Source organism: Strix aluco, chromosome 19, assembly GCF_031877795.1.
Source record: "Strix aluco isolate bStrAlu1 chromosome 19, bStrAlu1.hap1, whole genome shotgun sequence".
Classification (NCBI taxonomy): Eukaryota; Metazoa; Chordata; class Aves; order Strigiformes; family Strigidae; genus Strix; species Strix aluco.
This window is the reverse complement of record NC_133949.1, coordinates 10,189,632-10,205,567: the sequence shown is the minus strand read 5'-3', so window position 1 is coordinate 10,205,567 and position 15,936 is coordinate 10,189,632. Positions and strand designations below refer to the sequence as shown.

Genomic DNA, 15,936 nt, shown 5'->3' with positions numbered 1-15,936 from the left:
CTCAGCAGATTTTGCTTTCCCCTGCTGGGATTTAATTGTTGTGCCAAAAAAGATCTGCCTGGCCTTGGGGAGGATGGGGGTGAGGAACAGCTCTGCAGAACAAGACAGTAATTAATTGCTCACCAGCTCCCTGCCATCCCTGGGGTGGGCTCAGTTTAAGCAGCCCCACAGACAGAGGAAGGGTCAGCTCTGGCAGCGTTTCCCAGCATGGTACCCAGCCACGGGACCAGGGGCTCCCAGGCACAAGTTTGCTTAAAGCCCTGTGCCCTTCAGTCACACAGACATGGGGAATCTCTGCCTTTGCACAGAGAAGATCACTGCCTGGGAGCGATGAAGATACAAGAACCGTTAAAGGCGTTATTGTTGTTCTTTAGTATGTTTTCTGAGCTCATCATGTTTTGGAGTGGGAGGAAGGGACAGACGGCATTCGCTCGCCTTGGCGTGCTTTGCATGCTGAGGTTTAGAAAACGGTGCTTCACCTCCTGCGTAGCTGGAGGTCCCGTCCCCGGTGGGTGCCACAGCCTGCTCCCGGCTGGGTAAAGGCAGGAGCCAGCACTTGCCCCATCCCCCCCAGCTTGGCCCAGCTGCTATGCACCCCAGCCATGCTGGTGGCTCACCTTTTCTAACCTGGCATACTTTCGCTTTCCCAGCTTTCCCAGCTAGTGTTAATTTTCTCATTTTCTGTAGCTAAACATAAAGCAAGGAGCTGAGAAACCCAGCACACGCTTCCCCACGCTTTCTCCAAAGAAACACGCACACCCACCCCCTGCACTTGAGGGTCCTGCTCGGAGTGCAGGCTGCTTGGTTGGGCTCTCCTTTAATTAATTAACATTCATTTCAATTCAATTACTATCAGAAGTTTAGAGACAGTGCCTCAGAAATAATCTCTTGTGCAACACGAGAATGCAATCCCCTGCCCCTGTGAACACACCCACAAACATTGCAAAATCTCGCAGGGATGGGCAGGCAGAGCAGCACCAGTGGGAAGCAGGAGCAGGTCTGCAGTGAAGCTGCTGCTGTTTCCCAGAAACCAACCTCAAAGGCAAAGGGGACATTAAAGGACTGAAAGCAGCAAGCAGCAGCCTGATCCACTGCCTGTGGATAGCAGACCTCAAGGAAACGCTCCATGGGCCAACAAGGATGCATGGGCTGTTGGAATCCACACAAAACCCAGAAACATCTTGTAAAGAAATTCCTCCGCTGATATCAAACCTGAGTCGTGCTCTGTAATGCAAGAGAGCCAGACCTCTAGGAAGTTATAATATAAAGCGGTCCTGAGGAATGAGATATCCGTTGAGATACCCAAAGGCACGAGGAAGGAGGCAGCTCCCTCCTGTCGGCTCTGGTGCGTGTCCAAGGCTCTCCCTTGAGCTGGCATCGGTGTGTGCTCAAACCCTTGCACAGAGAAAGCATCGCTGACTTTGAAAGACAGGAAGTCTGAAAGGTAAAGAGTATTGAAAAGATCTGAGAAAACCAGAAAGCTCGAAGCAGCTCCTGCTCGCAAAGCAGCAAGGTCAGAGCCAGGAGTAATTGGAGCTAAAACCTCCTGCTTGGGGAGGAATGGAAAGGAGAATTTGTTTTTTCTTTTAGAGGCAAGATTAAATTTACCATTCAGTGGTGTTTTCTCCAAAATTTGGAAGAGGAGGCGGCTGAGATACACAAAAGAGTGAAACAGAATTAGGCGTTAAATCACATTAGGTTTTTGGCGGGGACCTGCAGAAGTCGAATGCTAAAAAAATCCTGTATCTCTTTGTACAAGAATTAAATTAATATTTATATATAACCATCTCCCTTACCTAAGAGGAAGCCATGGTCACCAATGCCCCCAACACATGGATTATTATTATTGATCTAAAACTATCAAGCAGCTACAATATACTGAATTTCAAGTGCATCCCGCTGTATCCCTGTCCCCCAAGACCCCCTGCACACCATCACAGCACAGGTCCCAGTGCTGGGATCTGCAGGGAGGTCTCTGCCCGCACATCCATCACACCCACGTGCTGGCAAGAAGGAGAAGACATCCTCAGACACAGGGGTTTTTACAGTTTGAAGCAAGATAAAAAGAAAAAGAAAAAATAAAAAAGGTGCATGCCAGCCTGTCTGAGGGCTGGAGCCCCAAGCTGCCTGCGTTTCACATCAGATGTGAAAGCAGCAGCAGCCGGGGGGGGGAAGAAAAAAGACACATTCCTGCTATTATATAAACAGATAAAGTGCTGAATAGGGGCTGGCTTGCCAACTGCAACCATTAACCTCTCCTAGCTTGGAGATTTCTGGCTCCAGAGAGGGCACAGGCAGGACCTCCCCATTCTCCGTTTGGGAGCAACTGGCTGCCTACTGCCCCAGCCCAGCCTAACCCAGCCCAGCCCTGCAGATCCAGAGGAAGGAAACCAAGGTCTGACCCAGCAGTTTCATCTCTGACCCTTTCAGACGAGGCAGCCCTGTGCTGCACCACCTCCCAGATCCCAAACTGTGGCATGCGTGGGAGCCACCACCTCCCTGGGCACACAGTGCTTCCAGAAAGACTGAGCTGGGGACCCTGGGAAAGCTGGCGATGGAGGGAGCTCATCCAGGATGTGCTCCTCAGATGCAAGCAGATAGATGAACATGGATCTCACCCCCACTCAGGCTCTCACAGCCGTCCCTGCAGCAAGCAGGGCCTGCCCAGATGCATGGCATGTGTTGCATTAATGCATCCACCAGCAACACGGATTTCTTATGCGTGTGATTCCCCACTCCCAGGGGGGACATCCCTGCTAGAAGAGAAAACCCACTCTGCTCCGTGCCAGGGAGAGCATCGCTGTCGCACAGGGGAGCTCCAGGGATGGAGCCTGTGCTGCTGAGCGTGTACTGCCTCTGCCCTCCTTGGTGCTGCCTGACCTTCCCCCCCGCTCTGCATCTCGGCATCCCACACAGACACATTTTCCTTAGGAGAAGCAGCATCAGCCACCTTCCAGGGAGTTAATTAAAACCAGGCTGCTTGGATGCCAGACACCGGGACGCAACCACCTGCAAATCCCACGGGGGAAAGAAAAAGAGTAAAAGGAGCTGGGATGGGAAGCAAGTGGAGAAAGGACACTGTAGGAGAGCAGCTTGCAGCAGGGTGGGGTTAGGCAGCACGGTGAGGAGACCAGAGACCCCGTTTGGGGCAGAAAACACCCCACCACTGCCAGGCACAGTCATTTACTGTCAACGCCTCCAGCAGCCTAAGGGTTAAAAATAACTGTGGGGAGCGCTGGTGGTTTTGTCAGCAACCTAAACCAAAGGAAACGAGTGCTAATCCCAAAGCCGCCCTGCTGAGTGTCGAAGTTACCCAACTTCCACCACGCTGCAGGCAGAGCGGGCACCCAGCCTCGGCCCCCACTCCCCGTCCCTGGGGACTCCCGCTTGCAAAAAAACAAGCCCGATGCTGCAAAACCCCTTCGCCCGCAGCTCGCAGGCTGTGAGGAGCTGAGAAACCCCAGCCTCGGTCTCCTCTGAGGCATCGGCTGGTCTTAGCACTCAGGAGGAGGGACCAGGCCTTTGCCCCCATGGCAGAAACACCACCACCAAGGACCTCCAGCATCCCAGGGGCCACAGGACGGTCTCCACAGGGATGATGCTCCACGGCTGGTGGGCACGGAGCCAGAAGCAAGCACAGAGAGGCACAGTCCCGCTGCAAGGCACCCGCAGGCTGCAGCTAAACTGCACCCTATCAACCAGACCGCAGCACTCCCCAAGGTCCACTCTAGATGTCCCTAAGCACGTCCAGCTACACCACCGAGGAAAAACATTTAAGCTGTTTTGGCATCGGCAAGGCTGAAGTGCGTGATTTGAGGCTGCTGCAAACCCAGGGGCCAGCACCCTTTGGGAAGAAAGTTTCAATCTGTGACAAGGTGGCACCAAAAAACATCCCCTTTATCCTGATGAGCTGCCAGAGAGACCACATTCATTGTAAATTTGCTTGACAACAGACCCACCTCCACGGGGACCTGCTACACAACAGCGTCTCTGTCTCTTAAGCGTAGCTTGGGGAAATAAACCCTGAAAGCACTCCTGACCCTCAGTGCGTACGGTGAAGGTGCACGTTGTGTAACACTAAGTGTAACACACAGACCAGGCTGATATTGGGCCGTGAAGTGCTTCAAGAGCTTTTATGGAATGCACAAAGTTACACCACGGGGCCAAATTGCATTTTCACAGGTTGCTCGCGCGGGGGTAATGCTGCCCAGCTGGTCTGAACTCAGGTAAACCTTCCCCTGCCCATCTCAGCATGTCCCGAGCACCCACGAGATGCTGGAGCCTACTTCCCAGGAAAGCTTGGAAACATCTGCATTTCTCTCTTAGAGAGAGCTCCAGAAGTGGCACTAACCCTCCCAAGGAAGGTTGCCGGCCTTTTGATGTCTCACTGCTCCCTCGCGGGCTGCCCCAGCCGTCAGCCGCGCCTCACCGCCTTCACAGCCCCGCGCCAAACTCTCCCCAACAGCTCCTGCCTCCCCAGAAAGTGCAAAATCCCGAGTGCTAGGGAAAGAAAGTAGGGACAGGGAGGAAGGGCTCAGTGTGATATAAATCACAGGGACAACGAGGGTAAATCAGCTGCCATTTAATGTACTTACCAACCTTAATTAAGCAGGACCTTCCCCTGAGAATTGCTTTTTAATTTTATCACGTAGTCCTTTGCTCTGGTGTAGTGGGGAGAAGGCTGCAGGAGCCCAAAGTGAACTGCCTCTACATTAGCTATTTTTTAATTATTTTTTTTTACTATTCCCCCTGGCTAAGCCCCCTCTTACAATTAAGATATTCATCATTTAATTAATAAAGCATCCCTGCAAGACGCAGTCCCCATGGCACCAGGCAGCTGCTCAGAAGTAGCTGGCATTTAATTGCTGACCCAGCGGGGCGGACGCTGGGACACGTCGTGCCTTGCTCCCCGCAGCTGCTGGCTCCAAAACCCAGGGGTCAGCCTGGGACAGGGCAGGGGGATGCCTGCACCCACAGCAGGGATACATCGGGGGGGCCGGCCATGGGGGTCGCAGGCTGTCAATGGCAAGGGGGCAGCTGCCTGCACTGCGGGTGGCATCAGCTCAGTGGGCATCAGAGCGCATTTGCCCCTGACCCCTTTTTGCAAACTGGAGTTATCCTGGTGTCTTTGCCCATTTGGGGCCCTGACCCCTCTCTCCTGCCCTTCACACCCGGCCACCACCCAGGCAAGGCTGGTGTGAGCAGAGAAGCCACCTTACAAGTCGTGCAGCTTTGCTGCACCTTGGACCTTGCCATTTGGCTTCTGGCCCAGAGGTTTTATTACAATACTTCGCCCTCTTTTTCCCTTTTTTTTTTTTGTTTTAATTCCCAGAACTGTTGTACACCTCCTGCCCCATGCAGGTGATGCCCAGTGCTGGCGGATGCCTCCTCCTCCCTTCTCCCACCAGCCCAGCTCCACCGGAGCAGCAGCAACAGCCCAGCAAAAAATCCACGTTGAGCCATAACCAATGGTAAATTCTTCGAGTGAAACGTAATGTGCTGGGAAGCGCTTCACCATTTCACTTGGGAAAACGATCCGTTTGGCAGCAGAGAGGAGGAAAACATGCTTTGTTTTACAAATCCTCTCCCCAGCAGGAGAGACACTCCCAGAATTTAATATACTGCCAGCGCTTGGCTGCTTTAACCACTGAAACTCAAGAGTGCGTCAAAAAAAAAGAAAAAAAAAAAGTGATGCACTAGATAACATTAAAGCCTATCCTATTCTGCAACTGGTGGTTTTGGGCACAGCAATTCATCGGCACAGAGGAGCTGCAATTCTCCCACCCGTGACAGCTGGCGTGGATGGGGTGCAGGGTCTGGAAGTGGGGTCCCAGGTTTCTCCAAGTGCTGGAGACCCTTAATTTATTCAGTTTTCGCCCTCTTAGGGTGAGGCCCTGCAGCAGCTCCTTGTGGGAAAGCAAGGAAGATTCTGACAGGTAAATCTAGGAAGTCACTTTATAGCAGAGAAACTGGATTCAAAGTTATTCAGTGCAACAATTACTTCCATGAAAGGCAACTTGCTCCCAGGTGACTAGCAAACTTCTTGCAACCCCAAACTCCGGCCTCAATAAAATATTAAGTATTTCAGCGTATTTCCACTTATCCTCCAATCATTTGACTGCTAAAAGCATCCTACATGCAGCACTGGAGAGGGCAGCGGACGGCACTTTTTTGAGAGGGGATTTTAATTTTGCGGTGTGGGGTTTGGGCTCCAGGCAGTTGACAGTATTACCAGAGCAGAAGGAAAAAGCAACCGCTATCTCTAGCTAAAGAACCTGTCGTTAAGTTAGGCTGGCTGTGCCAAAGCAGCACATACCCTTTCGAATGGCCGCTGCCAGCTCCTGCACGCAGTAATAACATAAGTGTTATTTTGAGGGCAGGCAGCGGGATCGAGTTGCCTCCGCACCGGTGACTGCTTCTGACCTCTCTGAGGAGCTGTCTCGAAGCAACAAAGTCTGTTTGCTGTTCACATTTTTTATCTTTTTTAACAAAAAGAAGTCCACTTTATACCTTAGTGCTTTTATAGTTGTTCACAACCCCCAAGCATTCTTGGAAACACTAATTAATCCTTACGAGAGCCTGTAAAGAAAACAGCATTGCTCCCATTTCAGGGGACGGGAGCAGGATGGGGAAATTTGGGGAAATGCAAAAGGCCACGCTAGACATTGGTGACAGTGGTGGGGCTGGAAGGGCAGGACCTGCCCGTGCTCTGGCACGATGTTTAAAATATGGTTTTGCTGCCCTGTCCTTTGGCTGATTATCAAACGCAGCTTTTGTGGGAGCCTTGGCAGGTGGGAGGAGAAACCCCTCGAACGTCGTCTTGCAGCGGGTGGGTCAGGCAGGACGTTATGTTAAGGAAAGCTGAAAAGTTGGTCAGCCTCGGGTCTGGCAACATGCACATCCTGCTCAAAAAAAAAGGATGGAACACCTCCAAACGTGGGGATGCTGTCACCTACCCCTCGCTAGCACGCTGGGCTGGCTTCAAAGCTTGGTGAAGTCAGTGGAAAGGCTCCCAGTGACCTAAATGGCTAAGATTTTTAAAAATAAAAAGTCTAAACGTAACTGAGAGCTGGGCACCCAGTCACTAGGTTTGCTCGAAAACCCCAGTTTTGCAGCAGCAACGCATGTTACATTAGCAAGTACACGGACCAACCAACACCACAGCCCCTCTGGGGCAGACACCACATAAATGGCTCATGGGAAAAGGTCTGGTCTCTGCCCCACAGGGCTCACCCCTCCATCCCTCTCTCTGCAGGGGGAAGCTCATCCTTCCCCCCAGATCCTCACTTTCAGGCTGGGACGTGGCAGGAGCTCAGCTCTCTAAGACTCCCACTGCCTCACAGCCCCAGCTCCTTGGGAGCAAACGGAGCATCCCTCGCAGCCATCAATGCACCCCTAAAACACCACCTCCCAAAAGCCAGCCCGTGGAAAACCACAGCAATTGGGATTTGTTCAATGGGGCATCCCACATTCGCTTCCCAAAGGCAAGGAATAATACCGCCTCATTAGAAATGTGCTTTGAGTCTATTATAGTATCTAGGACAAAGTGTTCCCTATTTTGACACTCCAAGATATATTTTATCAGAGCAAGCTCTTCAGAAACACTCACTCACAAAGACTTATCTGACTGTAACAGGTTTCTTGCTTCCCCCAGCATTTTAAAATTAATTTCTAGCTTTTTTTTTTCCACCTCGTCAGATGACGGGATGCCCCCACGGTCAGATTTGTCATTAGGGCAGCCACCGTGACACATCCCAGCTCCCTCACACTCTGCACGGCCAGCCTGCCGGGAGGGAGAGGACAGTCCAGAGCATCACTGAGAAAAAAACAGTATCTAAAGCCAGAGAGAACTTGGGAGAGACTCACGTACTTCATAGGCACCAAGATTTATTTTGGGGGGGGGGGTGGGGTGGGGTGTGTGTTTGATATAAACACCTTCTAAAATTAGCACCTGTCTTTCTGCCAGCTCCAATGAGCTGTTGGTGCAACGATAAAGCTCTGGTGTGGCTGAGAGGGTGCAACATGTGGGCACAGATCTGCTGCCCAATGCACGGCCACTTCTGCCCCACAGGGTTTTCCCAGCCACGTGCTTGACCCACTCAGCCACACAGATCCCACAGGGAGAGGTCATCATCCCAAAGAGTCACACCTCCAGCTCCCAGGGAGGGGGCACATTCATCTCGGAAAAAGCACCTTATCTCAAGGTTGAGAGGAAGTCACAAGAGCTTTCTATAAAGGAACGCAAACACGTATGAAACTGTTCAGATTTCTCAGCTGGACTGCTCCAAAGATCGTCCTAAAGTCACGTAAACCAGCCGGACAGAGGGACCCTGGCTGATGGGGTAAATGAAAATGGGCCTCTGCAGGGGCTGAAAGGGTCAGGGACATGCCCCAAAAAACACCCCCACTTGCTAAAAAGTTAACGGGACCAGAAAATGGGGGGAAAAAATTGCAAAAAGCAAAACTCAAGACACAAAACCCAAGAAAAAACCCATCAGATTCTAGACCAGCTGTGTTTTCACGTGGACAGACTGACACTGAGTAGATCTACTGGACAAAAAAGCAGCTCCCAATGCCCAGCAAAGATCTGAGCTACTTTTCCCCAGGTGGTAGAACTGGTTACGCTGAACAGCTGGGTGCCTTGAAGGCTTCTTGGGAGAAAAACCGAGCTTGAAGACAGGTCTGTTTTCAGTTTGCAAGGAAAACTTGCTGTTTTTCAAAGCCCTGTGTACCCCAGAGCCTTGAAAATGCCCAGCACTTCGGTCTTTTTATCACCATCTATCAGTAGAAAAGGTTAAATGCTAATTTGCCGGATACAGAGCAGTGCTCCTCAGCTGCCTTTCTGTTTGCTCACAGCAACTTTCCGTAGTGTTGCTTCTCAGCTAATGCCCAACTCAAACAGACTTTCAAGGGGAAAGGTCTTGGGCTCCGTACAATTAATTCCCCGCTCCCGCACAGCGTCTCGCACACTCATTTCTACAAGCTGCAGTCAACGCCAGCAAAACTCCACCAAGTGATTGTGCGTCAAAAAGAACAAGATAAAAAGCAAAGCTGCCAACTCTTGGTATTTCTAAGCCGGGAAGAAAAGAGCTGATTCTCAAAAGCTGCTAGCTCAAATTGCCTCAGCGCTTTTCCAGATCAGCTTTAAACACCAAACTTTTTGAAAGTTGAGTGGGAACCTCCTTGAGTGGGCTGTGCATACTGCAAACCCCAGAGCTATCAGCACAAGCAATGAAGGGAAGGAGAAAAATGCACTCGGCAGGGTTCCTCGCTGCAGACAATGCAAAGCACCTCCCCGGGGTTATTTTCCCATCTCCAACACCATGACCACCCTGCAGCTCCTCAGCCACTTCCCCAAAATTACACCACGAAAGTTAGACCCGCAAAAACGGAGCGTGGCCCCTCTTTGCCAGCAGGCTTTCGAACCCGGGATGTGTTTTGCTCCTAGACTGCCTCTTCCCCACCGCCAGCAGGCAGCCCCCCCCAGGAGAAACCTGCCCATCCTCACCTGCCGCAGGTGCCTCAGCAGCTCGGTGGCCTCCTCCTGCTTCCCCTGCTTCACCAGCACCAGCATGTCCTGGATCATGCAGATCCGCCGGTGGTAAGGGGGCAAGCTGCTGCCACCACCCTTCCCAAACTTCTCGCCGGACTTCACCACGAGGGAGGCGAGGAAGTCCCCCCTGTCCCTGGGGGGTACTTTCTTGCGGTGATGGGTCGGGGGGCTCTCCCCGGCGCTGCCCGGCTGGCAGCCCTTGGTCTGCTTGGTGCCCATGGTGTGTAGCCCCGGCTCCTGCAGCCCTGGGGCTGCATCCAAGGGAGGAGGGGGGACGGGGGACGACGACTGGAAGCCACAGAAGGGGGGCACAAGGGGGCTGGGGGGTGCACAGGAGGATGCACGAGGGGATGCACAAGGGGTTTAAGGGTGCGCAGGGGGATGCACAAAGAGGGGGGGGGATACACAAGGGGTTCGGGGGATGCACAGAGGGATGCACAAGGGGTTGGGGGGGGATGCACGAGGGGTTCAAGGGGGTGCGGGACGGCGCTCGGCAGCCCCCGGGTGCCTAGCAAGGGGGTCGGTGCCCGGTGGCGGGGCTGCTCCGCTCCCGCAGGCGGAGGAGAGAACGGCTGAGCCCGGCGGAGAGCAGCCGCGCCGCGGCCCCGCCGCCCCGCTCCATGGCCGCGGGGAGCCGCGCAGCCGGGATCCGCGGAGCTGCTTCTGCCGGCCCCGGGCGGCGGCAGCGGAGCGATGAGAGCGGCAGTGCTCAGCGCTGCAAAGCGGCGGCGGCTCCGCGCAGCCCCCGAGCCCCCCGCCCCCGAACAACCCCCGCCTCCTCCTCCCGGCGCCGAGGGGGCTCCCCCGGGGAGGGGGGGGGACAGAACTTGGGGCGACGGGGGCGGCGGGGGGGGAGCAACTGTTGCGCGGCGGGGGCTCCCCGGGGAGGCGGCGCGGCTGGGCCGGCGGTGGGGTGCATGCAACGGGGAGAGCCGGGGGAGGGCCGGGGGCGGGCACCGTGCACCGAGGCAGGGCTTGCGGAGGAAGCTGGAGCCGGCCGGGGCTCTTCCTTCCTCCGCCGCCTTCTCTAGCTCCGTGGGGATGGGGATTGCAGCGGGATGGGGGGGGGGGGGATTGCACCGGGGGGAGGAAGCGGGGGGGGGGGGATTGCAGCGGGGGAGGGAGGCAGCGTGGTGGGGCATCCCTGCTGGTGGTTCCCGGGGAGGGGCAGGGAGGGGTTTCCCGCTGTGTTCTCACCCCAGGGGACCCACAGGCACTTGGCCACCCGCAGGGGTGGGCTCTGACCTGGGGAGGGGCCCCTCTCGTAACCCTGGCTGTCCCCCTCGGGTGCTCGGCTGAGCCCGGTCCCGGGGCAAAGCCCCAGGCAAGGGACCGCTGCGGGCAGGGTGATCCTGCGGGGCTCCCGGCTCCCGCCCTGGCTGCGGTGCCACCCCGAACCGTGGCTGCTCCTGCACCTTCTGGCCTCCTCCCTTGCCTCTCTCCCTGCCAGCAGCCGCTCCGGTGCCCATCTGGAGGTCACTGCTTGTGCTCTGCCATCCCCTGTCCCAGCCAAAGCCCCCCTCCAGCGCTTGCAACCGCCCCGCTGCGCTGCTCCTTCCAGCAGCTCCCCATCCAATGTTCAATCACTGCTTATCTTCCAGGCACTCCGCTGGCAGGGTTTAGGGCATGGATCAAAGCTCTTGGATAAAGATCATGATGAAACAACTCTTCTGGACAGGGACTGCTCACCTGCTGCAGGAGACAGACTGCTGGAAAAATGCCTGGGAGGAATAAGCTTAGGACTGACAAGGCCCCACCAGTAGCCTCAGACCCTCTCCTGATGCAAGGGGCTGTTTTCCATCCACCCCCATGCCTCTGCTTGGCCAGGGCAGGAGAAGACCCACTGGAGCCGCTGTGCAGTACCCAGGCTGGGAAAGCATCACCTCCTGCAGTAGGAACATGCTATGGGGGCATTTTGGATCTGTATTAGAAATAATCCCAAAGCAACACATGACAACTTTTTGCTTCCTCTGCATCCTGTGCAACTGCACATCCACGAGCACACAAATACTGTGTTACACCGACGAATAAAAGGCAGCTCTCCTTGATAGCCAAATGGCTGGAGGCCTGTGTAATTGTTTCTAAAATTCCAAAGGCCAACTGATGTAACACATTTTTATACGTGGTCACAAGAACAGCAGAGAGCCCCACTGACTGCAGTAGGGTTTGGCTCTGGTTTACAGAGCCATGCTGCACAGGATCCAAAACAGGACCAAACACTGGTGCCTTCCCCCAAGAAGACAGCTCATGGCTGCTGTCATGAGCTAAAAATGACATTTCACTGGTTCAGCCATACCAAGTAAAGTCACATGAGGAAACACACAGCCACATGGTTTGCAGAAACCACGAGTTTGTGTTAACCAGAGGCCTCACCCGGCAGTAAATCACCCCAGAGAAGTCAGGGAGAGGCAGCCAATTTGCCAATGTCAACAGGAATCAGCAGGAAGCGATGCCTGACACCCCCCAGCAGCATTTTCCCCGACTCCATTTCAGGTACAGCCTCCTCCCTTTAAAAGCATCAGCCCTCTTCATGCTTCGTGAACAGGGTGACAACACATAACAACATTAAACAGTCAAGTGCTGTTGTGACCTTGCAAGATGCTGAGTGGGGCCCATGTCTGAAAACCCCACTGAAAGAGCATCATTTCAGACCTGGAGCCTGATACTGTGCCCCAAAGTCCATGCGAACGGGACTGCCCACCTCACATATTCATTCTGCACAAGGTGATTTTCTCACCTGAATCAGCTGAGCATCAACTGCACGCTCAGTCCTGCTGATACACACAACCTCACTGCCAGGAGCTGGCAGACAAGGGGCTTCCAGCACTGAGATCCTCTGCCTGTCCCTGAGTTTCATCTCGCAGCCTGTTCTTTACATACATCTGTAAGTCTGTTGTACAGCAAGAAGCCAGTAAGATCGGGTCAGTTCACCTCTCCAATGAAAATATTAAATAATGGAAAAGAAGCAGAAAGAGAAACTCCTGCCAGGGCTGAGATCTCCCACTCCCCTCACTCCTGCAGAATTTGAGGCCACAGGGCCTCCTCCAAAGACACATCATCACATGAATGGAGCATCTCATCTAGTACGGAGGGAAAAGTGCCAAGAGCCAAGTTCTTATGCCACCAGCCCAGGAGACCACTTACCTGCAGCCTGTCCAGTTATCTCAGCTTGTCCAGCCAACAACCAAGAGCCCAAAGGTCACATGAAGCCTCGTCTCTGCCGGGAGCAGGCAGAGTGGGTCCTGTGCCCTTTACAGTCTTTGTGCTGGTCCATACTGGCTCTGGTAGTGGTTTGCAAGCAGATGCTTGTCCTGCAGGAAAAAGGATTTGGACATGACTGTCCCAGCTGGGCAGGGAGGAGGATGCTCACTCCGGGTCGGCTGGGCAAACCCACCCCACAGTGTGCTCCGGCAGCATCCTTGCTCACACCGAGAGGCACCGGTGGGAACTGTTCATCCGTGCAAAATTGGGATGTACAGTCTGGTCTGAAGAGAGAAGCCACTGGGGAAAACTTACTACTTTCAATATTTCAGGATTGATCTTCTAAGACGGTATCAGGCTAAACATCTTGTTTCTATAGGCACATGGAGGGGCCAAACCCAGCCCATCACTGATTTTGCTCCACTTTAAAAAAGGCTGTTTGTGCCAAGCCCCATGAAATGGGGCAGCTTTGTCAGCACAGGCTGCAGGACTCACCGTGCCAGGAAGGCACGGACATCTCTCCACCTCTTCAGGTCCATCCAGTGGGCCATTTCACGTTCGTAGGAGATCACCACACCTATCCCCTGGGGATCCCAATGGAACGGGCCACACACTCCCATGCAGACTAAAGCTACAAACCCCCTCCCTTCACCACCCGCTGCCCCGGAGGAGAGGGGAGCTCAGCCCTCAGGGAGCCCAGCCTGGCAGAGCCACATCCTGGCTGAGGAGGTGGTTTTGCACAGCAACCATGGCCCCGAGTAAATAAATAAAACCCAACCTTTGCACATATGACACTTTTGTCAGCAGGGCAGAGAGTTCATCAACTGCTCCTGATCAGGCCTATTTATAGCACGCAGGACAAAGCCAGCAAAAAAAAAAAAAAAAAAAAAAAAAAAAGACAACGACAAGAGCATGGTGTGTACTCTTGTTACACCAATGCAAAGCAAACACCAAGCGCTGCCGGGTCAGAGGGGTTGGATTTACGCTCCCCATGAGCAGATGCAAAGGCACCGTGACCACTCAGCGCAGCACGAGAGTAACCTCCAGGCTCAGTACTGGTGACTCGATGGTACAAGACATGCGGATCCCTCAGTAATGCTCCATCCTGGAGCATTATTCACTTCTACACCCTCAAAAGGGTCTCATCCAGCTACAGACCTAACCTCATGGCAACACTTAGCTTTCATACACACACAAAATTTTCCATACACACTCAAAACACCCGCCTACAAACCAAGCCCACCCAGCGCTGAAAAACCTGACCTCAGCACTTGTGTGCTGGGAACCAGGTCTGCCCCGCAGCTCTCTGCGGGCTGGAGCTCGCTCTGCAGCTCTCTGACCGATGAAGTGTTCTGCTAAACTCATTAGTAGATCCGCAGCCAATATGCATTTTTTCCTTAGTGCAGATGTGTGCAAACTGCAAATTAGTAGATGTTTGTCTAAGGGAGTTTGCTTTTTTTTTTTTTACTCCGTTCATACTCTTTATGATATTTAATATTAAGGGTGTGCTAGAAAAGTCCACTGCTTTAAAATGAAGTAACTTCAGATCATGAGATCGTGAAAGAAAACAGTTTCTTCTCTCCCACAAAACTCAGATTTAAGCATGTTCTCACTTCTACATCAAAAAGAAACTAAAGCTTTTCAATGCATTATGCATAAGCCAGGGAACATCCATACCACATGAGTCAATAGCTTGATGGAATAAGCTGGTGTGCAGGCGATCCAACATCAAATACCTGAAAACGGAGACATTTGCCCTCAGTTCCCCAACATCCCAGGTACCCACCACCAAACCATTTTGCGCGCATGTATGCATATACATTTGGTTTCAGATTAGTCACAGATAACACTAACTTCCAGGAAGGACTGACTGGTTTTACTGGAAGATCACAATCTAATTACACTTCTCTCTTGTCAGCCCACTTGTGTTGTGCTTTTTAAAGTGCTGCAGCTAACCCCTCTATCCACGTACTCACAGACTTAGATGGGGAATATTAATTTCACAGCTTGCCTAAGACAAAAATCTCCTTTCTGATCCCAGGTTTTGCCCAGGACTCCCATTCTAAACTGGAAAATCCACTCTGGACAAGTACGGTCCAACATGGAATAATCAAAAGAGGGTTATTGCTCAAAACACTTGTAGACCTCCATAAATGGGTGTTTTGCAAGACATCCTCACCATCACTTTTGCATTCAAGAGCTCTGATACTCCGCCTGAGACACCCAACTACACACAGCCTTGGAGTTCATGAGTTCTTCCTCACCCGACAGGTCTTGGTGGGGTTTTTTGGGAGCTCAGCTCTTAGTCTAAACCCCACCATTACTGTTTCTCTAAGATACAGAGAAGAAACACTTCCAAATTCAAGGACAGCTGTTCATTTTGCTTGTCAGGGCACACCCTCAGTATTTAGCCATTTCATCACCCCCCCAGATCTTTTCCACAACCCAGATCTTGGCAGGACTGAACAAAGCCACAGCAGTTGCAAGCCCTTGGAGCACCCACTGTCTCATCTACATCTGTCCTCTCCCCAAACATTCAAGGTGTTCAAAGCAGAGACTGAACTGGGACCAAGCTCTGCTTCACATCAAACTCTCTTGCTTTGGAGGGCAGCACAGGACTTGCTGATTTTTCTTGATAGGGATGGAATGATTAGGATTAATTTTAAATGTCAGCATCAGATTCAGGTTAGTGCTTACCCTGTGGAAAGGGCTAAGCTGACTATAAGAAATATTACTTTCAAGATGGCATTTAAAGGAATCCCAGAGTTAATGGGATTTTTGTTTCTTACTTAAAAAAAAGCCCCAAACCCCAAAAAACAGCCTTACTGTAAGGCACCATCAAATCCAGCAAGAGGAGAGTAGTGTCAACAGGCAATCTCTATGGAAAAAAGCCAAACTGAGAAATGTGATTTTTAAAGAACAAAAGGCTATCCATATCCTAAAGCTTGATTCAATTCAGCTTTAACAAGGCACAGCAGTGAGACAGAGTTGAAGGGCCTTGTGAAATGCTGCAAGATGGAATTGCAGATGAACTAAACTCCAGGATAAATGGGACAATATAATGATGAGAAAAATTACATGTACTAAGAGATGTTTTTAAGGAGAAATGAAAGAATCTCATATAGAAGCAGTTCTGTATCCTCCAGGCAATGGATGTAGTCTTCCCATATTCACCTTTTAAA

General features: G+C 52.5%; 1 protein-coding gene across 1 annotated transcript in view; it reads right to left on the bottom strand.

Moving 5' to 3' along the window:
• The window catches only part of LRRC75A (leucine rich repeat containing 75A), a 98,574-nt gene extending 88,186 nt beyond the window's left edge, over positions 1-10,388 (bottom strand). Inside the window, exon 1 of the mRNA XM_074844959.1 lies at positions 9,509-10,388. Within this exon, the coding sequence (XP_074701060.1) occupies positions 9,509-9,772 (264 nt within the window). The 5' untranslated portion in view covers positions 9,773-10,388. The remainder of the gene's footprint in view (positions 1-9,508) is intronic.
• Positions 10,389-15,936: the final 5,548 nt, after the last annotated feature.